Source organism: Mastigoproctus giganteus, chromosome 7, assembly GCF_048544385.1.
Source record: "Mastigoproctus giganteus isolate SK-2022 chromosome 7, ASM4854438v1, whole genome shotgun sequence".
Lineage (NCBI taxonomy): Eukaryota > Metazoa > Arthropoda > Arachnida > Uropygi > Thelyphonidae > Mastigoproctus > Mastigoproctus giganteus.
In genome coordinates this window covers 171,647,349-171,672,143 of record NC_143581.1, presented here as the reverse complement: position 1 = coordinate 171,672,143, position 24,795 = coordinate 171,647,349, and the positions used below count along the sequence as shown (strand labels likewise).

The window sequence follows — 24,795 nt, the reverse complement described above, 5'->3', positions numbered from 1 at the left end:
ATAACAAAAGCATGCTGTGTCCGAGCTATAACTGAAGTCTTGTCTAGATGATCTTGCAGTGCTTCTTCCACCAGTGCCTCCATTAATTTCCTTGGAACAGAAGTTAAACTAACAGGCCTGTAAGTACCTGTATCTCCCTTTGATCCTCCTTTGTGAACTGGGGTCGCATTTGCACATCTCCAGTCCATGGGTACCTCCACTGAGTCCAAGGAAGCTCTCATAATTATGGCTAAGGGTTTGCTAATTCCTTTGCTGCCTCCTTTAATATAACTGGATAGATTCCATCCACCCCGGATGCCTTTTTTTATGTTTATCTTCAACAATTTCTCCTCCACTTTCCTCTCAGTTATTACAAAATCATCTAGCTCAGTGCCACAGTTTAATTCACCTCTGGCATTCCCCTCCCTGAATAACTCCTCATGTGTGAATGTAGATGCAAAATACTCATTTAGTTTGTTAGCCACCTGAGCAGGATCATCAACAGTTGAACCATCAATATCCAGTGGACCAATCTGATTTATCCCTTTCCTTCTAGAGTTTACATAGGTAAAGAACACTTTGCTATTTTTCTTTGCATCCTTTGCCAAAAATTTCTCATAATCTGCCTTTGCCTGCCTAACTTCCTTTGTAACTTGGTTACAGACCAGCTTATATCTATCATAGGCTTCTGTGTCACCTGTTAATTTATATGTATCCCATGCATTTTTGGTAAAATCATCAGTTGGTCCCACCGTATAGAATTTAAATACTGTCTCAGACCACTAGTCACCTTTACGAAAGCAAAAACCCTTTTACCCTTGATGGTAGTTACCTCTTTGATTAAATCCCACTTCAGCACACTGTGATCACTGCCACCTGGTGGTTCCTTTATCTGCAGATTCTTAATGCATAAAGCGATCAAAGCCGGGGGAGATGTACTGCTTCGCCGACTACACTCACTCCTCAAAACCATCTGGTGCACTGAACAAATTCCGTTAACATGGAGGAAAGCTATTATCGTACCGATCCACAAGAAAGGTGATAACCGGGACTGCAAGAACTACCGTGGCATCAGCCTCCTTTCCATCATCGGAAAGGTCTTTATGAAGATCATCCAGTCAAGACTGCAAAAACATCGCGAGCAAACCAGTCGAGAAGAACAGGCAGGATTTAGACCCGGGCGAGGATGCTGTGATCAAATCTTTGCCATTCGTCAGCTGATGGAGGAGAGGATCCGGTGTGGACAGCGAACCGTCATTGTTTTCATTGACTTTAAGTCTGCTTTCGACTGTGTCCACCGGCCTGCCTTATGGAAACTACTAGAGGTTGAACATGTACCTCGAAAAGTCATCACACTCCTCCAAACTGCATACAACGGTTTAACCAGCCAGGTGCGCATCCAGAATGATTTATCTGAGGAATTTACCATCCAAACTGGAGTCCGCCAAGGGGATGTAGCCTCCCCGTTGCTTTTCAACATCGTGGTCGACGCCATTATGAGGCAAGCATTCAGAAACAGACAGGGCATACAATATGACAAGGATCACTATGTGACTGACCTGATGTTTGCTGATGATAGTGCTATCCTTGCCGGTAACGACGCTGAAGCCACGGACATCCTCTACGACATTGCCCGCATTGCCTGGCCATACGGTTTGAAGATCAATGCTGGTAAGACAAAGGCCCTGACAACAGATGGGTCGCAAGCCACCATCTATCTCGAAGGCGTCCAGATCGAGCAAGTGCAGGACTTTAAATACCTTGGGTCGCTGGTCCAGGAGAAGAAAGTTGCATCCACCATGGAAATCCACAGCAGAATTGGACAGGCGGCCACTGCGTTCGCCTCGCTCAAATGGTGTCTGTGGAAGAGGACCAACATTTCCACAAAGACTAAAATCCGACTCTTCCGGACTTTGATCCTGCCCATTCTTCTTTACGGATCGGAAACATGGATTTGTCTCAAGTTAGATTTGAACAAACTTGAGGTATTCCAAATGCGATGCCTGCGGCAGATCTTGGGCATCTCTCTTCGCGACCGCATCACTAATGATACCATCCGCGCCAGATGCCAACAGCAACCAACCATTGCCGACCAAATCCAGAAGCGAAGGCTCAGATGGTTTGGCCACGTATGTAGAATGGGCACGAACAGAATACCATCCACACTCCTTTGGAGACAACGACCCACCCAATGGAGCATCCAACGGACCGCGCCTAGGAAAACGTGGGCCAAGCAAGTGGAAGATGACTTGAAGAGCCGACGTCTCGACCTTAACCAGGCCAGGACTGAAGCCATGGATCGTAAGGTATGGAAGAACATCACAGAGCAAGTCCGAAACCCTGCGGCACCTACAGCAGCATACTGGTTGCGTGGCCAACCGCCTCCCCCAGCTGCCAGCTAAGGACCAAAGAAGAAGAAGAAGAAGAAGAAGAATGCATGAAGAATCACTACTGATAATCAGATCAAGAGTATTACTCCCTCTAGCTGCCTCCCAAACAATCATCCAATAAATCCACAAAAGCCTTGCTAGTGTGTGAGTGACCAACCCACACATTCCAGTCAATATCCAGGAAATTAAAATAACCCATTAAAAGACTCTCATTTACTGGCCCACTTTATTTCCCTGTACAGTTTTTTATTATACTCATCAGAGTCTTGCACACTTTCTATTTAAGTGTATCCCATCCCTATAGAAGCAGTCTCTCCTGTTAAAAAGCACAGAACAGGCTGAAAAAAATTCTACCCCTTGAGCCTTGCACAATCTTTCCAGGGCCAAATTGATCGACTCGGCTCTCATCATATACTCCCTCCTATCATGTCTGGGCAGAATTGCAGACAAATTCAAATTCAACCCTAATTCACAGCTTTTTTCAACAGTGACCTGTACTTGTTAAGTAATTCTGCCGGTCTCCTACTCTTAATATCATTAGTGCCAATGTGTACAACAATATCACCTTTTGTGCCTTTAAAAGATGATATCTGCTCTACAACATCATCGACTTTTGCTCCTGGCAGACACACCCTGGTCCTGTTCCACCTATCCTTTTTACATAATATATTCCCCATCTCCCTGACAATAGAGTCACCAACAATAACTAGCTGCTGTGGGACCAGTGCATTCTTCCTTGGAGATTGCCGTGTGGTGCCCGATGCACAGGAGTGAGATTTGCCATTGAATTGGGCAGCTGAGAGCTTTATGGGTCCCACATATTAATTTCTCTGAGGGCACTACCCTACACCTCAAACTCTCATAGATGCCCATCTGAACGCTGAGTTGACACCTAATTTCTTCACACACTCTGCACCTAGCATACACAAAGACATTTCACATTTCGCACATTTTTTTAGATTGTGATGCATTGAAGAATCACTCCATTCGGTTCTCTCCTGAGCCACAGCACTCCCGCTACTTTGTGCTTGTTGCTTTAGTCTGGGTCATGATTCTGTTTAAGTAAACTTTAATTGATAATGACTTTTAATAAGATTAATAAATTTTTCTGATTAATTGATAATACTATACTAATGTAACAGATTTCTAAGATAGCACTACATATTAGAGATTGTGCAAGGCTTATGGGGTAGAATTTTTTTCAGGGTTGTCTGTGCTCGCTAACAGGAGAGACTGCTTCTGCAGAGATAGGATACACTTAAATAGAAAGTATGCAAGAATATTTGATGTTGCTATTGAGGCAGTGTTAGGTGGGTCAGAAAACTGCTATCTTGGGCGGGATTCACAGACTAAAAGATTAACAGTAGCCACAGGCAGAGGCGAAAGTGATTCTTGCACTGCTTCTACTGCAACAAGCAGCGGCCTAGACAGCAAGTTGCTGGAGAATTCAAGAGCTGCTGGGAGTCATCATGGTACAAGTAAATTCTGGGTGGGTATAAAATAAGTTTCCCTATTCAAGAGACCCTTTCTATTTAAGTGTATCCCATCCCTGTTGAAGCAGTCTCTCCTGTTAACAAGCACAGACCAGGCTCAGAAAATTTCTACCCCTTGAGCCTTGCACAATCTTTCCAGGGCAGAATTGATCGACAAGGCTCTCATAATATACTCCCTCCTATCGTGTCTGCGTAGAATTGCAGACACTTTCAAATTCAACCATAACTCACGGCTTTTTTCCAACATTGATCTGTACTGGTTAAGTAATTCTGCCGGTCTCCTACTCTTAATATCATTAGTGCCAACGTTTACAACAATATCACCCTTTGTGCCCTTAAAAGCTGATATCTGCTCTACAATGTCATCAACCTCTGCCCCTGGCAGACATACCTTGGTCCTATTCCACCTATCCCTTTTGTACAATATGTTCTGCATTTCGACAATAGAGTCACTGACAACTAGTTCCTTTGGGACCAGCGCATTCTGCCTTGGAGTTGCCGCTGTGTTGCATGATGATCAAGTGCAAGCTCTGGCATTGATGTGGACAGCTGAGAGCTTGATGGGCCCCTCAATTTAAATCCTTCGAGGGCATCCACCCTGTCCTTCAAGCTCTCATATAGGCCCATAACAACGCTGAGTTGTCGCCTGATTTCCTCACACTCCTTACATCACGCACACACGCAGACATTCCCCTTGTCAATATCTGACCTGGGAGTAATTGTGCAGTCAGATATGAAGTTTTCTGAGCAATGCAGACAGGCTGCCAGGGCAGGTCATGGGGTTTTGTCAATGATATATAGGAATTTTGCTAGCAGGGAAAAGGAGGTGATTATCCCTCTGTATAAGGCAATGGTCAGGCCACGCCTTGAGTACTGCGTACAGGTCTGGAGGCCTCATTTTAGGAAGGATGTAGATTTACTTGAGCATGTACAGAGAAGGGCAACAAGATTGGTGAGGGGAATGAAGGGATCCTCTTACCAAGAGAGGCTTAAGTTCTGCAAATTGCAGTGGCTGGAGACTAGGCACCTGCACGGTGATCTGATTGAGGTGTATAAGGCCTTGAATGGGTTGAGCACGCTGAATTCTGATGGGATCCTTCCACTTGTTCAGATTACGAACCTAAGGGGGCATAAATTCAAATTAAGAAAAGACACATGTAGAATAGATGTGCGGAAATTTGCCTTTAGCCAGCGGGTGGTTAATTGCTGGAACAAACTTCCATCTGTCGTTGTGGAAGTTGATAGGTTGAATAAATTTAAGGAGGAACTGGACAGGCATTTGGAGGGAATGGTGTGATTTTTTTTTTTGGCTGATGCTGCATAAGCTCATACATTTGCTTTCTTGCATCACATGCCACTACTACTACTACTATGAAGTTTTCTGAGCAGTGCAGACAGGCTACCAGAGTAGGTGATGGGGTCTGGTCAATGATATATAGGAATTTTGCGAACAGGGATAAGGAGGTGATTATCCCCTTGTATAAATCAATGATCAGACCACACCTTGAGTACTGCGTACAGGTCTGGAAGTCTCATTTTAGGAAGGATGTACGATTGCTAGAATGAGTACACAGAAGGGCAACAAGACTAATGAAGGGAACAAAAGGGGTGCTCTTGTGAAGAAATGCTTAAGTTCTGTAAATTGCAGCTTCTGGAGACTAGGCACCTGCGAGGCAATCTGATTGAGGTGTATAAGACCTTGAATGGATTGAGCAGGCTCAATGTTGATGGGATTCTTCCTCACATTACAAACCTGAGGGGGCATAGATTCAAACTGAGGAAAGACAGTTAGAGAATAGATGTGTGGAAGTTTGCCTTTAGCCACCAGGTAGTTGATTGCTGGAACAAACTTCCATCTGTTGTTGTGGAAGTTGATAGCTTAAATAAATTCAAGGCAGAACTAGACAAACATTTGGAATGAATGGATCAGTGAAATTATTATTATTATTAGCGATATGGTGCAAGGAACCCTGAGGCTTATGCTGCACCAGCCAAAAAAAAAAAAAAAAAAAAAAAAAAAAAATTCTGATTACGCTGAGAGAGAGAGAGAAGTAGAAGGGAATCACCAAGAAAAGAAGAGAAGAATGATGATATCCAGCTCAGGACCCTGGGTGTGCTAAGCCCATACTCACCAGATGTGAGCCCCTGGAGTTAATGGGGAGGGCTTTTTTTTTTTTTTTTTTTTTTTTTTGGCTGAAGCTGCATAAGCTTGCTTTCTTGTATCATGTGCCTCTACTAATGCTAATTATTTTCCCTTTACAAAACCATACTGTGTATCCTTCAGAATTCAGTTTCTATCTAAATGACCCTGAATTCTACCCTTAATCGTTGCCTCCATAATCTTCCCTACTACTGAAGTTAGACTGAAAGGTCGATAATTTCTCATTTCACTCTTAGAACCACCCTTATGTATTGGAGATAGATTGGCACTTTTCCAATCCAATGGAATCTCTCCTGACTCTAGCCATGCTCTCGTAATTAGCCTTAATGGTTCTATGCACTCACTTGCCGCCTCCCTTAAAATTATAGGGTATATGCCATCAACCCCAGGAGCCTTACTCACCTGTAGGCTCAAAAGATTTTTCATTAAATAATCATGTGAAATTTCAGTATCATTAATTACATATTTTTCAACTTCGCTCCCAGTATGTCTTATTGACATAAAGGGGTTTTTCTTCTGTAAATATCAATGCACAGTAATTGTTGAGTTCATCTGCAACTTCAGCTGGGATATCAAATACTGTCCCACATCCATTACATAAGGGTCAAATCTGGTTTGTCCTCCTCCTTTGTAGTTATATATGTGAAGAATTCCTTATACCCACTCTTTGCTAGCGATTTCTCATAATCTGCCTTTGTCAGCCTAACTAACCTTTTCTGCAGCACTATTACAGATCAACCTGTAGCTGTTATAAGCTTCAGTACTTTTTATTGTTCTGTAACTTTTCCATGCTGTCTTTTTCTGCTAGAGTAAACTGGCAACTTCATTATACTTCCAACTTGGAATCCTCCACATGGAGTATTTTTTAATGGTATATATGCATTCAGGGCTTTTGTGATTAATGTTTTAAAGGTATACCATAATTCAATTGTATTTGCTCTCTGTGCATTATCTACTCAGTTAATAGAGGCCATGTAACACCTTAAGGCATCGTAATTTCCTTTTCTGAAATCCTTGTCCACCGTAGAACTCCATGTTCAATTCCTGCTGCTGGTTCCTGTACTGTCAGCCCTATTATGGCATCTGGTTCATGGGTGATGATGAGGTCTAGAGTATTCTTTTTCCCTAGTACCTTCCCTGACATGTTGATAAAACTAACAATCATCTAGTTCAGTGTTTCCCAAACTGGGGTCTGTGAACCCCTGGGGGTCCGTAGACCAGTTCCAGAGGGTACATGAAATGTTCAGAAGGTATCAAGTAATATGTGCTTATTTTCTTTAAAAATATACTGATAGAATCACAACAGATTTCGTTATAGAACATTATTTATTTTCAATATGATTAGTATATATAATTATATACATATTTCAAATTATTCATTCTAAGTATAGCAAATTGATGATAAATAAAATTATTATTATATATCTGTATAAAAAAATCTATCTGTATAAAAAACTATCTCACACCATACAGTTTCTATATTATCATGCGAAACATCTGAATCCGGGAAAGCTTTCGTCGTGCTCAGGCTGCTTCTGATAAGAAGCATGACCCCACCACCCCTTCTTATCTGCCCTATCCTTCCTAAATACATTGTACATACCATACTGAAACTCATCATCTTCTATTTCTGGGTGGCACCAGGTTTCCTTAAGCAATGTTATGTCAGCATTACTTGTTCTAACCAGCAATTCAAATTCACTCATTTTATTGACGACACTTCTGACATTACTGTATAAACAATTAAGACTTAGTGTTCTTGTATAGTTAATTACCCTGACACACTCCTTAAAGTTATTTAATCTCACTTCCCTGGCATTAGCTGCCACTCATTTAAAATGTTTCTGTCCTCAGAACATCTTGCTACTATGTTCTGTCATGATAAGAAACAAGAACTCTTTAGGTATGTGAAAGTGTTACTTTGACCAATATTAATCAGATAAACGAGTATCTATATTATCCTTGTCCCCACAAACTAGCAGTTTCCCTGAACCTTTAAGGTATCCACAATAATACTGGAAAAAAACTCTTGCACCGCCTTTGTTTAAATATATCCTATCTATACAAAACAGATTCCTTCTAACTACAAGTGCAGGCCAAGCTGATAGAAAAGCCTTGCAGAGTCCTTCAAGTTAATCCACAAGGCCTTCAATATAACCCCTGGCATATAACCCCTCTTATCATTCCTGGGCAGAATTGCAGACGCATAGACATTGTGACCTAACCCGTGACATTTCTTCAGCATGGTTCTATATTTGTCTAATAAATCATGTATCAGATTGTGTATGTTTAATGTCATTAGTCCCCACATGAATAATAATATTCTCTTTACCCCCTTAAAATCTGACAGCCTGTTGACAGGTGACATCATTAATAGTTGCTCCCGGCAGACACACCCTGGTTTTAGTCTACCTATCCTTATTACAAAAAATATTGCCTGTTTCCCTGGTAATGGAGTCGCCTAACAAAACAAAGTCCTTCTGAACCAGCAGTTTTTACCTGGTTATTCTGCCCTGGGACCCAAATTGGAAGTGCATCACTTGGTAGGTTACTAGAGTCTTGAGTCCCTGATGAACTCCCAGTTACATTATTCTCTAGTGCAAGCACCTGTTATTTCAGTGACTCAAATTGTTCTAGCAATGCACCAAATTTTAACTTTATATCGGTACACTTCATACAATGGTGACAAAGAAAAGAATCGCTAGGTGAGCTATGATTATCAACTAGGTCAACCTTGGAATATATGCCACAGGTTATTTCCATATGAGTTATGATGCCCTCTGACGAAGTGGATCTAATCACAACCATTGTTAAATTTACTAAATAATACAGAAAGTAACTTTTAAAAAATTATATTTATAATATTATAAAAATTAAATTTACAATTATTACAGAAAAAAACTTCTCAAAATAAACTTTACAATATATTAAATAAATTATTAAAAGCAATCTAACCTCTCTAATCCTAATCAGATCCACTAATCCCCCTAATCTCAAGTCTTCTTGAATCACTATGAAGGGCGCCATGAAACACGTCTGCTCGCCAAGAATGCTAACAGCCTAATCTATAGCCATAACACGACTGAGAAATTGCATATCATGTATATGGAGACAATTGGTGTTCATAAAATGTAGTAGTAGTGGCATGTGATGCAAGAAAACAAGTGAATGAGCTTATGCAGCATCATCCAAAAAAAAAAAAAAAAAAATCACAACATTCCCTCCAAATGCCTGTCCAGTTCCTCCTTAAAAATTTATTTAACCTATCAACTTCCACAACAACAGATGGAAGTTTGTTCCAGCAATTAACCACCCGCTGGCTAAAGGCAAATTTCCGCACATCTATTCTACATCTGCCTTTTCTTAATTTGAATTTATGCCCCCTTAGGTTCGTAATCTGAACAAGTGGAAGGATCCCATCAGAATTCAGTGTGCTCAATCCATTCAAGGCCTCCACATGCTTGCAGATGAAACATTTATGGGTCCAGACAATCTTCTGGTACTACTTGAGGTAGGAGATACTTATACATCACAAAGAATTTGTTATTCAGGATCTGGAGCTTGTCGAAATTTCCCTCTACCAGCATTTACTCATAATGGTTTCAGCATGTATACCTGTTTCTCCGAGTCATCTCTTCATAGCAGCAAATGTTTCATGACATGGTACTCGTTGAGTTGAACAAGTACTAAATCATGTCACCATGTTGAGTTTCATTTGGTTAGCATTAATCGCAAATAACATCATATGGGTAGTCAAAAACTCAAGGTAGCCAAGAATGAAAAAGACCTAGTGGTAACTACAAGTCTGACATGAAGTTTTCTGAGCAGTGCAGACAAGCTGCTAGAACAGCTCTTCAGGTTCTCTCACTGATATACAGGAAATTTGCAACTGGGACAAAGGTGATTATTCCAGTGCATAAAACAATAATAAGTCTGCATCTGGAATTTTAGCATTAGTAGAGGCATACGATGCAAAAAAGCAAGCTTATGCAGCATCAGCCAAAAAAAAAAAAAACCACTTCCATTTCACCCATCCATTCGTTCGAAATACCTGTCCAGCTGAGCCTTAAATTTATTTAGGCTAACAACTTCCACAACAAGGGATGGAAGTCTGTTCCACCAACCAACTACCCGCTGGCTAAAGGCAAATTTCCGCACATCTATCCTACATCTGTCTTTCCTCAATTTGAATTTATGCCCTCTCAGGTGATTATTAGGAGCAAGAGGAAGAATGCCATCGGCATTGAGCATGCTCAAACCATTCAAGGCTTTATACACCTCTATCAGATCACCTCACCGGTGCCCAGTCTCCAGACACTTTGATTTGCAAAACTTAAGCCTTTCTTCGTAAGAGCAACCCTTTGTTCCATTCACTAATCTTGTTGCCCTTCTCTGTACTCGTTCCAGCAGCTCTACATCCTTCTTGAAATGAGGCCTCCAGACCTGTATACAGTACTCAAGGTGTGGCCTGACCATTGCCTTATACAAGGGAATAATCACCTCCTTATCCCTGCTGGAAAAATTCCTGTATATCGTTGACAAGACACCATGAGCTACTCTTGCAGCACGTCTGCACTGCTCAGAGAACTTCATATCTGCCTGCACAATGACCCCCAGGTCCTTTTCATTCTCTACCACTGTCAGTGTAGTACCACACAGTTTATACGTTACTCTGCAGTTACTGCTTCTCATATGCAGTACTTTACATTTGTCAATGTTAAACTTTAGTTGCCATCTCTCAGCCCATCTACTCAACTTTTCTAGATCCTGTTGAAGCAGCATACTGTCATTAACAACCCTGCTGACCTTCGTATCATCTGCAAACTTTGTACATTAAGCCTGATATACCATCATCAGTATCATTAATGAATATAGAAGACAACAATCGGCCCAACACTGAACCCTGGGGCGACTCCACTAATAACATTAATCCATGAAGAGCAGTGTTCATTGATTATCACTCTGTCTTCTCCCACTCAACCATCCCTTTATCCATAGCAGCAATTTGCCTCCAATGCCACACTGCTCCAACTTGTGCAGTAGTCTTCCATGTGCAACAGTATCAAAAGCCCTTCTAAGATATTCTTTGCATCCAGTTCCTTTGTGACTACATCATAGTATCCAATCAAGTTGGTCAGACAAGACTTCCTCTTAACAAATCCATGCTGTGTCCGAGCTATAACTGAAGTCTTGTCTAGATGATCCTGCAATGCTTCTTTAACTAGTGCCTCCATTAATTTCCCTGGAACAGAAGTTAAACTCACATGTCTGTAATTACTTGTGTCTCACTTTGTTGATTGGGGTCACATTTACACATTTCCAGTCCATGGGTACCTCCCCTGAGTCCAAGGAAGCTGTCATAATTATAGCTAAGGGTTTGCTTACTTCCTTTGCTGCCTCCTTTAATATAACTGGATAGATCCCATCCACCCCGGGTGCCTTTTTTATGTTTATCCTCAACACTTTCCTCTCAGTTATTACAAAATCATCTAGCTCACTGCCAGCGTTTACTTCACCTCTGGCATTCCCCTTCCTGAATAACTCCTCATGTGTGAATGTAGATGCAAAATACTTGTTTAGTTTTTTAGCCACCTGAGCAGAATCCTCAACTGTTGAATAATGCATACAAGTTTCAAACCTTCATTTATGGAAGAATATAGATTTGTTGGAAATGGAGCAGAAAAGAGCAAGGTCAGTGGTGACATAAAAGAAAAATCTTATTAAGAAAGATGGATTCTGTAAATTGCGGTCTCCAAAAACTAAGCTTAATTGAAATGTATCAGGCCATAGACAGGTTAAGCAAGCCAAAGGCTGATAGCTACGTTCTTAGCATACACACAAGTAGATATAGATTTAAATTTGAAAAAGAATGGTTGCAGTACAGTTGTGTGGAAATTCACATTTACCCAGAGCGGAATTGATTGTTGGGAGAAACTTTTGCCTAGTTTTGTGGACTCAGGTAGTTTGAATAATTTTGAACAAGGTTTTAACAAGCAAGTACCATCAGTTTAGGTTGCTGCATTTATATGTTCATTTATTTTTATGTTTGTAAGTTTCATATATGCACAGATTTGAATTTTTAGAAATTCAAATTACTTAAAAAAAAAAAAAAAACTATATCTTTTCTTCACAATTTTCATTGACTTATATTAAGTTTCTTTTATAATAAGTAAGGTAAAGGTAAGGCAAACTGCAGCCATTATCAATCCACTGCAGGATGGAAGCCTCCTCAACAGTTCATGTTGAGGGAAATGAACCATAATCTGCCACACTGGTCCAGTGCGGGTTGGCAGATCAACCGTGTTTAGCAGTCAGGGGCTTGAACCACAGTCTACTCAAAGAGCGTGTGCTATTGCACTCCCGCTCCTGACCACTCAGCTACGGAGGCTGTTCTGGTACAATAAGTAAATGTTAAATGTAACTGCAATAAGTTACTGTTGGCCAATAATGTACGGCCATATACTGTCCAGTCAAAACATCACTACCTACATAACAGCGGGCAGGTTGTCCTCCTGCTGCCAGTACCACCACCACATGGCAAGGCACTGACCGTATAATGCCTCTGAATATTCCACGAGATATGTTATATCATGTTGCCAGGAATGCATCTTGTAGATCTGCTATAGAATATGTTGGAGGATCCAAATGCCAGGTCTGTTGATCCACGAATTCCCAGAGATGTTTAATGGGATTCATATCCAGGGAATTCAGCACCTAAGGTAGCAAGCAACCTGAAAGTCACTTTTATGTTCAACGAACCACTCCCAAAAAATACCAGCAACATTGTGGTAGGGCACATTATCCTGCTGAACACATCTCTGCCAATTGGCAAGACAGTCACTACAGAGAGAAGTAACTGATCAGCCACAATGGAGAAGCAGTTTTAAGTATTCACAGTACAATCTAGGTATGACGGCTCCAAGAGATTCCCAAGAAAACACCCCCATGCCAAAACACTGCCACTACCTGATGGTTTCTGTTGGATCTGGGCATCTGAGTGATTCCTCTCTGTAATTTATTCCTGCATAACCCTTCACCTACTGTTCACATAGTATAGCAGAAAATGTGATTCATCAAAAAAGACAACTTTTTTCCCAGTTGTCAATGGTACAATAATGCTGGTAAATGCAAACTTTAGGCATTGTTGATGATGGGTGGTTGTAAGCATGGGTACCTTGACTTGGTATAAATCCAGTGGCCCATACAGAGGAGGATTCACTGGAAACATTGATGGTCACCCCCCTGGTTAAAGACCATGGTCAGCTGTTCCACCATTTTTCTGTCTATTGGCTCGAACAAGGCGGGACAGTCTCTGTTCATCACAACCATGAATGAGGTGTGGGCACCTGATATTAGCCCAGTGACCTGCCACTCTGTCCACTCTTGGAACACCTTAACTATGGCACTTCGCAAACAGCCCACAAAACGTTCATCCCTTTTTCAAAGTCCACCAAATGTCACTTGCCCATCAATCAAGTACTTTATTTGGACCCCATGCCATGAACCTGCAATATCACATTTACTAGTTTTCATTGTGAATTGTGAGGGGAGAAATGGCCAATTGCTAAAATGATGTGGTTACAAAAGAACTGGGTGAAAAAACATAATTTTGATATCATATATTTGGATTTCAGGAAAGCTTTTGACACTGTTGCACACGGAAGACTATTGTACAAATTGGAGCAGAATGGTATTAAGGGTAAGTTGCTCCAATGGATAAAAGGATGGTTGAGTCGGAGAAGACAGAGGGTGGTAATTAATGGGTGCTGCTCTTCGTGGACTAATGTTATTAGTGGAGTCCCACAGGGTTCGGTGTTGGGTCTACTGTTGTTTTGTATATTTATCAATGATATTGATGAAGGTATATCAGGCTTAGTGTCGAAGTTTGCAGATGATACAAAGATTGGCAGGGTTGTTAATGACAGTAATGGCAGTGTGCTACTGCAACAGGATCTAGAAAATTTGGGCAGATGGGCTGAGAAGTGGCAACTGAAGTTTAATATTGACAAATGCAAAGTACTGCATATGGGTAGAAGTAACCCCAGAGAAGCATACCAACTGTGTGGTACTACACTTAAGGTGGTAGAAAATGAAAAAGACCTGGGAGTAATTGTGCAGTCAGATATGAAGTTTTCTGAGCAATGCAGACAGGCTGCCAGGGCAGGTCATGGGGTTTTGTCAATGATATATAGGAATTTTGCTAGCAGGGAAAAGAAGGTGATTGTCCCTCTGTATAAGGCAATGGTCAGGCCATGCCTTGAGTACTGCATACAGGTCTGGAGGCCTCATTTTAGGAAGGATGTAGATTTGCTTGAGCGTGTACAGAGAAGGGCAACAAGATTGGTGAGGGGAATGAAGGGATCCTCTTACCAAGAGAGGCTTAAGTTCTGCAAATTGCAGTGGCTGGAGACTAGGCACCTGCGCGGTGATCTGACTGAGGTGTATAAGGCATTGAATGGGTTGAGCACACTGAATTCTGATGGGATCCTTCCACTTGTTCAGATTACGAACCTAAGGGGGCATAAATTCAAATTAAGAAAAGACACATGTAGAATAGATGTGCGGAAATTTGCCTTTAGCCAGCGGGTGGTTAATTGTTGGAACAAACTTCCATCTGTCGTTGTGGAAGTTGATAGGTTAAATAAATTTAAGGAGGAATTGGACAGGCATTTGGAGGGAATGGTTTGATTTTTTTTTTTTTTTTTTTTGGCTGATGCTGCATAAGCTCATACACTTGCTTTCTTGCATCACATGCCACTACTACTACAGGGGTAATAATGTTCTGAATGGAGAGTGTATGTCATTATTATTATTATTATTAATAGCCATATGGTGCAGGGAAGCTTGCGGCTTTTGCTGCACCAGTCATAAAAAAAAATTTATGAGTTACCCCTGTGAGAGAGAGAGAGAGAGAGAGAGAGAGAGAGAGAGAGAGAGAGAGAGAGAGAGAGAGCAACAGTTAGTAGAAGGGAATCATCAGAAAGAGAAGAATGATATGTGAGCCCCTTATCTGAAAGTTCCAAGGTTCTCAGACGGATATCTGGTTCTATAAGGCCAGTTCATAAAATATTTAATTGAAGCAGTACTGAAACGTGGAGGGAACAATTTCATTAGAATCCAGAATGTAAGTACCAGGGAATTGTCCACAGAAGAGCAAGAATGAAGAGGAGCAACTATGACCACACCTGCTTTATATAGAGAGATTACAAGCATTTTCATATTTAGAGGCTCCACGAGCCAAATTTCATATTCCCACAGTATATTATGTCTGTAAATTGGGTGCTTTCATTGGTCGATTTTTCCAAAAGTCATACCATTGCCCAAAAATTTTCGAAGACTGTCAAAATGTGAAAAAAAAAAGTCCAAAAAAGTTCCACACGTGATTTACAGGATTTAAACTGAGACCTTTCTACATAGTGTGGGTATAAAGGTAAGTATTTGTTCTACATCCACTTGTCATGCTCTCATCACATAATGTGATGGTGTTTGTCAACTTGCATCCATTGTTTTATCCAATGAATGTTTGTTAGTACTCTATCCATTGTTTAGTACAATACCTTCCGCAATGACATCACTGCCATTCATTTCAAAAGTGTGTCCCCTTTTCGTGCTATTATGCACTTCGTTCCTCTAAGGATAGACTTTCCAGCAAAGAATAAATGACAGACTGTAAGCAGGTCAATGTGGTACATGCTGGTCTAGCCCTAACCTAATGTTCCTGTTTTGATTTGATTTTGATTTTTATGGCGCAAAAACAGCAAGGTTATAGTACGCCAGGAAAAAATGTTCCAATTCATCCTAGAAGTGTTCTATAGCAGTTAAAGGAAGACTTTGCATTGGTCATTTCATCTTTTGTACATTCATGCACATGAACTATTTGCAAACATCACTGGCAGCATGGCATGCAGCAATATTCTGTTAAAGCAAACATGAGTCCATATCAAAGAACTAGGACATCATAGGGAGCATGGAATTGTCCAAAATGTTAAGGTAAGTGTCAACATTCATGGTTTCCCGCACAACCATCAACAATCCTAGGGAATATCATGAAAAACAGCTCCACGCCATTATCCCACCTCCTCCAAACTTCAATATTTGCAGAACCAGCAATGGACATCCTCCAAATATCCCTCACTCCATGGAATTGGGTTCCACTGTTGTATGGACCAATTACAGCACATGCAAGGTGAGACCATTAGTTGTGGTTGGTGATATTTGGCTCATTGGTGATATTTAGCTTATGCTGCCCTTCTCCAATGAAAATTGAGGCCACAAAACTCAGTATGTAGTGCATTCGTACAAACCTCAAACTCTGTTGGCAACCTTAAATTCCTGGTTGATATTTTGCAGGTGTTGTTGTTACTTTGGTTTTTAGGAGCATTAGCAACTAAGGCCATATTGCTCCAGGGATATGCGATGGTCATTCCCTGACCTTTCCGCATTCTCCGTATTTGGTGGTCACGGGCTCGAACCCCGGTCTAATCAAGAAGCGTGTGCTACACACTGCTGCTCCTGCCCACTTGGCTACGGAGGCGCCTTTGCAGGTGTATCTGATTCTCATATTATCCTTTTGGGTACCCTATGGTGATGTGCAGTGAGCTTTCATGGTCTTCCTGCATGTTGCTTGATGTCACACTTCTGTTTCACAATATTATCATGAGCGGTAACTTTGAATAGTGCAAGCTGTCAGCAATTATGAGTTGACAAGCCACAAATCCAACATCTGACAATAACAATCCTCTCGAAATCAATCAGCTCAGCTTGATATGCTGTGATAAGAACGACTAACTTTTATGGTTCATATGCCTTCCTTATATACAAATCTGAGTCACTTGTTTATTCGCAAAGGTCTAGAGCAGTGTTTCCCAACCTGTGTGCTGTGAGTATGCTTCAAGAGTGCCGCAGAAAATGAAAATTAAAAAAACAATAATAATAAATCCAAGTTTTATAATAAAAATCAATTGTATTTTTGTTTGTTTTATAAAATTAGGTGATTTTTTTACATATTTTCTTTTAAAGTTCATGTATCTTAAAAAAATTTCTTTTAAATTTCATGTAATTCATATATGTTAAAAAGAGATATTACAGTCATTTAAAATAAATAATAAAGTGTATAATTAAATATACCCAACAGAAATAACTTCCCATTTGTGAATATACTTCCATTTGGGTATAGTAGTGATTGCAGTGTGCCACAGCAACGAAAAGGTTGGGAAACACTGGTCTAGAGGTTTAGATTAGATTGTATAAAGTTTTCTGTTAACCAGCAAGTTGTTGACTGCTGGAAAAAGTTGTCTCCACAGGTAGTTGAGGTTAAAATTTTTTAAAAATTTAAAGGTCAACTGGATAGTTACCTATGTGAGGAGAGAAGCACATAATTTTTATTTATTTTCTTATCTACTTTTTGCAATTTTTTTTTTTTTTTCTTTTGGCCAGCGCAACAGATGCCTGTGGCTTCCTTGCACTATATAGCTAATACTAATATGATCATAAAAACAATTTATTTTTTTTAAACAGAACTGCTGCTCCATCTGTTTTTTTTTTTTTTTTTGTTAAAATATAAAACAAACAAATGAAAATCAAATATTTTATACAGAAATTTAAGAAAAAGACTGTTTACTGCAGAAAACTAGTTAATCGTGTTAATCATAGTTAATCTTATCACTTACTTTGGGAATTTCCACTGCCACATCAACAGTAATAACTTTCCCACATGCTAACCCAAGAGGATAACTTCCAATAATTTTTAAGACTGAGGGGGCATGAAATTTAAACATTCCTTTAATTTTGAAGGGTTTCTGAATGATTGGAATATCTACCCCTTTGTCCTTTATCCATGACTGATCTACCAGCTACAAAAAATATAAAAATGCCATTATCAATGGTAAGTATTATAATTAAAATGGCCATCAAATGCAAGGAAATAAACTTTATCTATAACTGCTGAGGAAAAAAAAAAAAAAAGTAATAACATATAGCATTCCGATTGCCAGAAAGTGCCCATCCTATTTTGTAAATCTGTGAAATTCTGTCTCAGCTACACAGATCTAGTTTTCTGTTACTCATGTTTATCAACTAGCAAAAATATACATAATTTATTTCCGTTCATAATACACACATTCTCTTCCTTCATTCTCGTGATATTTCCAATATTTGTGATAAGTTTATGCCAAGAAAGGGTGTTTTTATTAAGGAATATCAGTGTTGTTGAAGATGAGCATGAGAACAGCAAATTATTTTTTGTAATGAATAAGAAAGGACCAAGTTTCAGAATGACTGCAATTTAAGTTGTCTTTCTCCTGCCTACCAAATGGAGACTTACTTGGAGATTCCTATTTAACCCTGCAGCAGTGGTGCTACATCTGTGGGATCCATCTTGAAAATAACAAGCCTGTGTTTGCATTAATTGTTCATTGGTGATAAAAATCTATGATTTTCTGCACCTTCCTAAATATAGACATTTTTTGTCTTTTGAACTGTTTTTGTTTTTTATCATTTTCTCAGAGTTATACACAGTAAACCCTCACTAATCTGGTTACAGTTAATCCGGAGGTCAGATAATCCGAAGCAAAATAAGAAAAATTCTGTTCACAGTTGAGTACTTTGAAAGAGACAACTGCAGGCTGATTGACTGCGTAGAGAGTGGCAGAACATACACTACATTGTCTTGCATGTTGTTCAGTATCGTTGTTGACACTGAGTCAGACTGATGTTATTGCTTATATCGCTTGATTTGTGTACTTTTTTACATGTATATATATATATATATATATATAAGTTAACATATTTTATATAATTGTGGGTTCTAAAGAATTGAAAAGTGGAATAAAAAGAAAGCACATTACTTTAATTATTAATAACAAGCTCAAAGTGATACATACAGCAACTTGAAAATAAAAGTTCCTGGAAAAAAAATTGCTGAAGAATTTGGTATTGGCCAACGCTGTGTTAGATATTAAAAAACAAAAAGAATCTATAAAGGCATTTGCTTTAAAATTCGATGAATGATAAAAGAAGGGTATCAAATAGACATACATTAAAAATGCCAAAAGAAGTGTTGCTGGAAGAAACTGTATTTAAGTGGTATTCACAGCAACAATCAAGTGGCGTTGGTGTGTGGCATTCATATAAAGGCAGCAGCAGAAAAGTTTGCAAAGCATTTGAAGTTACACAACTTTACTTGCAGTTCAGGATGGCTGTAGCAATTTAGACAAAGGCACAATATCACTAATAGAAAAATTTGTGTGAAGCCCTAAGGTGATATTGAAGGTGTTGAGCCATTTAGAAAAAAATTAAATGAAATAATAATAAAATCAGATCATTGTTATTCTCAAATATGTAATGCTGATGAAACAGGACTGTTTTGGTGTGGTCTACTATAAAAAATACAAGCCTCTCAAGCAGTAAACCAGGGTGGCAAAAGAGCAAGGAAAAGTTTTCAGCACTTCTTTGTGCCAATGTAAATGGAACTCATCGCTAAAGTCTGTTGTGTCCGGCAAGGTTAAGAATTCAAGGGCATTAAAAGACTGTATATGCATATTGCCTGTTGTCTACTACAACTTGCAAAATTCTTGGTTCACACAAGAAATTACAAAGAACTGGTTCCATAACCACTTTGTACTGAAAGGCAACAGGTAGCAAAAAGATGTGTTGAAATTTTCAGATTACCAGATGAAAGCACTTCTAATCCTTGATAATGTCCCCGCACATCTATATATTGAAAATATGTCCAATAAGGAAGGTAAAATAAAGTGCTTGACTTTGCCCCCAAAACACAACTGCCTTATTACCAAGACAGTTGTGGACGAAGGTATCATTATGGCTTGCAAGAGGCTCTACAAGCCAGGTTCCTTGATGAGGTGATCATAGTGTTGGAAAACAGAATGCATGAAGATAATGAGGAAGAATGCTGGAAAATATCAAGTATCATACAATATCAAGTCTGCTATCTTCAACTGGGCCAATGCATGGAGGGACACTAAAAATGAAATTTTAGTGAATGGCTGGAAAAACTTGCAAAATACAAATGGAAATTGACTTTAAGAGATTACAGCCAGAGGGCTTCCACACTGTGTTGAGGACAACTGGAGAAACTGAAATAATGCAAGAAAATATCCATGACAAGCTTGAACTGGAAGAAGGAGATCCTCGATTTCAGCTTCTGTTTGTTGTTTGTTTGTTTGTTATTTGGTTTTTAGGAACATTAGCAACTAAGGCCATATTGCTCCAGGGATATGCGGTGGTCATTCCCTGACCTTTCCACATCCTCCATATTTGGTGGTCACGGGCTTGAACCTCTGTCTAATCAAGAAGCGTGTGCTACGCGCTGCTGCTCCTGCCCACCTGGCTACAGAGGAGCCTTCAGCTTCTGACAGAGGAAGAAATTGCTGCAGACGTTATTAAGGATTCTGCTATGAAAGAAGAATCAGATGATGAACTACAAGAATCTACAATTAATAAGAAACTTCTTATCTTTTCAAGAGATGGCATTGATGCAGTAATGAATTATGTGGACTCTTCAACAAATCAAAAATTTGTTGGGTATTATGCACACCTAAGAACTGTCAGGGAAATCCTAATTAAAGAACAGCAGTAGAGGTCAGTTCAGGCAAAACTTGACAGTTTATTCAAACCTGCATTATTATGTTTAAAAATAAGTACAACTTCTGAGTCTTCTATTGATGGATAAATGTATTGTCTTTTTATAGTTTTTAAATAAAAGCTTTACTGTGATATATTTTTTTATTTATTTTCATCAGCACTACCTATATCATTAAATTTTCCATTTACAGTACATGTGTTCTAAGTTTTTTTGTCTTTTGGGACTATCTTTTGCTTCATTAATCTGGATTATCGCTTAATCCAGATGACCTCACTCCCAATTAATCTGGATTAGCAAAGGTTTACTGTGTATATATATATATATTTTTTTTTTTTTTTTTTGCACCCAGCAGGTACAGTGCCACCATACTTATTATAGCTTTTCACGAGCAATAGCATAACTCACTAGTTAAGCTACGAAACATTTCTTGTTTTGTTGCTGGCTATTTGTGTTAGTTTCTGTCTACTTTAGAACTGTCTTGAAGTGATATAATGATGTTTATGTGAAATAATCATTTTGCAACATGTGATTTACGTTGAATGTTTTATCGTTTCTCTCGGTTTCACATTTGCTTCATTCATTCTATTCAGATGAATAGCTGTTTTTCTAGTGTAAGTTAGAGCCTGTGTTTTCTTCTCTTTTATTATTATTATTTATGTATTTGAAAAAAAATGTATTACTTTTGGATGATCACTCAATCATGGTGTACGAATAAACTTAGAGCATTATAGCCTGAAAGAAATCTAGTTAACCAAATAATAATCATAATTTAGACAGAGACTCCTTTACAAAATAAAGCAGACTCTATATAATTTATGATTGTTTTCCATAAATAAATAAATAAATAGGAGATTAAACTTTTATCAAGAACATTTGTTGGAAGCCGACCGGGCTAGCCAGGTGGGTAAAGCGCCTACCTGGCAACCCAAAGGTCGCGGCTTCGAATCCCGCCTCGGGCTTGGATCACAGTAAAATACAAAAACTTTGTGATGTGCATTATGGCACAGAAGCTGATGCGCCAACAACTAACAAAAAAAAAAAAAAAAAAAAAAAAAAAAATGTTGGAAGTACTTCAATACCAGTGCAACTTGTGTGCAGGCAGCTTTTCCTGCTGCAGACAAAGGATAGTAGAATAGACTCTTTCTGGTAAAGAATTGTCTCAGGAGATTAACATATAAACATCAACAGTTCTACAGACATCAAAAGTCTTACAAGAGATGTTTTTGAAAGATTCATTATATTTTTTTCATTAGTAGTGCAACCCATTGTGCAGGCAAATTTTTACTGCTGCGAGTATAAAGAATAGTAGAATAGACTATCTGTGGTAAAGAACTATCCCAGGTGTTCCAACAAGGTGAACTGTCATCACCAGTTTTACAACAGGTGTTTTTGAATGATTCTATACTTTTTTTTTCATTTGTATTTTGAATAATCAGGTCAAAAACACAGACAGCAATAGTCACTCAGAATACAAGTTTGAAACATTTAAATTTTGCACAATTACAGTGTATCAAATTTGAAATAAATTTTAAAAATATTGGAAAATGGATGTAAATAATACTTTCTAAAATGCTAGTTTTCAAATGTTTTTAAAACTATTATTTTAAATGTTTCTTAAAATTATTACAATCCATTTCACAAATAATAAGCAGAAATATATGTGGATGTGTACATTTAAAGTGATGATGAAGAGGTTGAAGATGCCATGATGATGAAGAGGCTGAAGAAATGTACACCGAAATTGAGAGTCTTCTAGATGAGCAGAAAACCCACTACACTATTATTATGGGAGACTTCAATGCTAAGGTTGGAAAAAGACAAAACAGCGCAGAAAGGGGAACTATAGGAAATTTTGGAATTGGTGAAAGAAATGAAAGAGGTGAAAGACTTGTGGAATTTGCAGAATCTCAAGGACTGTCAGTAATGAACACTTTTTTCAAGAAAAGGGTGAACAGAAAGTGGACATGGAAGAGTCCAAATGGATTAACTACTAATGAAATCGACTTCATCCTCACTAACAGAAGATATATTGTGAATGATGTTATCATCCTGAATAAGGTAAATGTTGGAAGTGATCACAGAATGGTAAGATGTACACTTGATATAGATGTAGGAAATGAAAGGAAAAAACTGACTCGAGTAAATAATACAAAGGTCTTTGAGATAACAGAAGAGGAGAAAAAGCAGTATGTACTGGAACTTAAGAACAAGTATGAGCTTCTGCAGACTGCTCAGGACCAAGATATCGATGAGGAATATTACAACTTTTTGAAAGTGATAAAGCCCAAGAAACCTATAGGGAAAAAGAAATCCAAAGAAGAAAAAATTAGTCAAGAAACACTTGTCATGATGAACCGAAGACGACAAATGAAAAGCAAGAAAAACACTGACAGGGAGAAAATTGAGTATACTGAGTTATGCAAAGCCATTAGAAAGAGACTCAGAGAGGACATAAGAAGATTTAACACAAGAAAAGTAGAACAAGCATTAAGGGAAAACAAAGGATTTAAATCAGCAGCCATGAGCAGTAATACAGAAAGACAAATGATACTGAAACTGAAGAATAGCGATGGTGTACTTATAAACAGCAGAGAAGGCATAATTCAAATAGCAGAAGACTACTATAGAGAATTATACAAGGAGCAGGGGAATGATGCCAGCAGTGGGGAAGATGGATTGCAAAGTAGCAACACATACGACATACCCAATATTCTTCCTGATGAGGTAGAACATGCATTGAAGAAAATGAAGAATCAGAAAACCCTGGGGGAAGATGAAGTTAATGTAGAGTTGTTAAAATTGGGAGGAAGAGACATAACACAAAAACTGGCAAGGCTCTTCACAAAGTGCATTAGAAAAGGTGTGACGCCTAAGCAGTGGAATAATGCAATCATGGTTTTGCTGCATAAGAAAGGAGATAAATCAGAAATTGGAAATTATAGACCAATTAACTTGTTATCCCACATCTACAAGTTGTTCACAAGGGTCATTACTAACAGATTAGAAAGAATACTTGATGAGAATCAACTGAAAGAGCAAGCTGGCTTTAGGACAGGATTCTCAACTATGGATCACCTTCATGTAATATCACAGCTAATGGACAAAGCAAATGAATATAAAACACCATTATGCCTGGCATTTGTGGATTATGAAAAGGCATTTGACTCCATACAGCATAAGGCAATGTTTCGGACACTGGAAAGACAAGGCATTGATACCCCATATATTATGATTTTGAAGAAAATATACGAGAGTGCTACCTCCTTTATTAGACTAGACAAAGACGTAGGAAATTTAAAATCGAGAAAGGAGTTCGACAAGGAGACACAATATCTCCGAAGCTGTTTACTGCTGCCCTTGAGGAAGCTTTCAGAAGATTAGACTGGTCGCAGAAAGGAGTCAATGTGAACGGAGAGTACCTAAACCATTTACGATTTGCAGATGACATTGTGGTCATAAGCCATGATCCCAAAGAATTAGAGGAAAATCTTAATCAGTTATGCACAGCTAGTAAGGATTTTGGACTAAAGATGAATATGGCTAAAACAAAAGTAATGATGAACAAGTATGCCACAGAAAGGGAAATAATGATTGAAGGAGCAGTAATTGAAAAGGTGGAGTCATATACTTATCTGGGACAAATTATTAGCTGTAATAACGATAAATGGCTGGAAGTCAAGAGAAGAATAAATTTTGGATGGATAGCATTCAGGAAATATAGTCACATACTGAAGAGCAATATCCCAGTTTGTCTGAAACGTAAAATAATGAACCAATGTATACTCCCCACCATGACTTATGGAAGTGAAACTTGGGCACTCACCAAAAGAATGGAAGAGACGCTGAGAACTACACAGCGAAGAATGGAACGAATCATATTGGGAATCAGACTGTTAGATAAGAAGAGAAACACATGGATTAGGCAACAAACTCAAGTAAAGGACATTCTTATCAAAACTAAAGAACTAAAATGGTCTTGGGCAGGACACATAGCTCGAAGACATGAGGACAGATGGACTAAGAAAATAACAGAATGGTATCCAAGAGGAGCTGGAAGAAAACCTGGAAGACAAAGGCGGAGATGGATAGATGAAATTCATGAGTTTGTGGGTAGTAAATGGATGTCCAGTGCTCAAAACAGAAGGAACTGGAAAATTGCTGGAGAGGCCT

The 24,795-nt window shown here is 38.9% G+C and overlaps 1 protein-coding gene across 1 annotated transcript in view; it reads right to left on the bottom strand.

Moving 5' to 3' along the window:
- The window catches only part of LOC150083336 (nucleolar protein 6-like), a 485,807-nt gene that overhangs the window by 431,798 nt on the left and 29,214 nt on the right, over positions 1-24,795 (bottom strand). Inside the window, exon 4 of the mRNA XM_090377194.1 lies at positions 17,693-17,875. Within this exon, the coding sequence (XP_090233320.1) occupies positions 17,693-17,875 (183 nt within the window). The remainder of the gene's footprint in view (positions 1-17,692; positions 17,876-24,795) is intronic.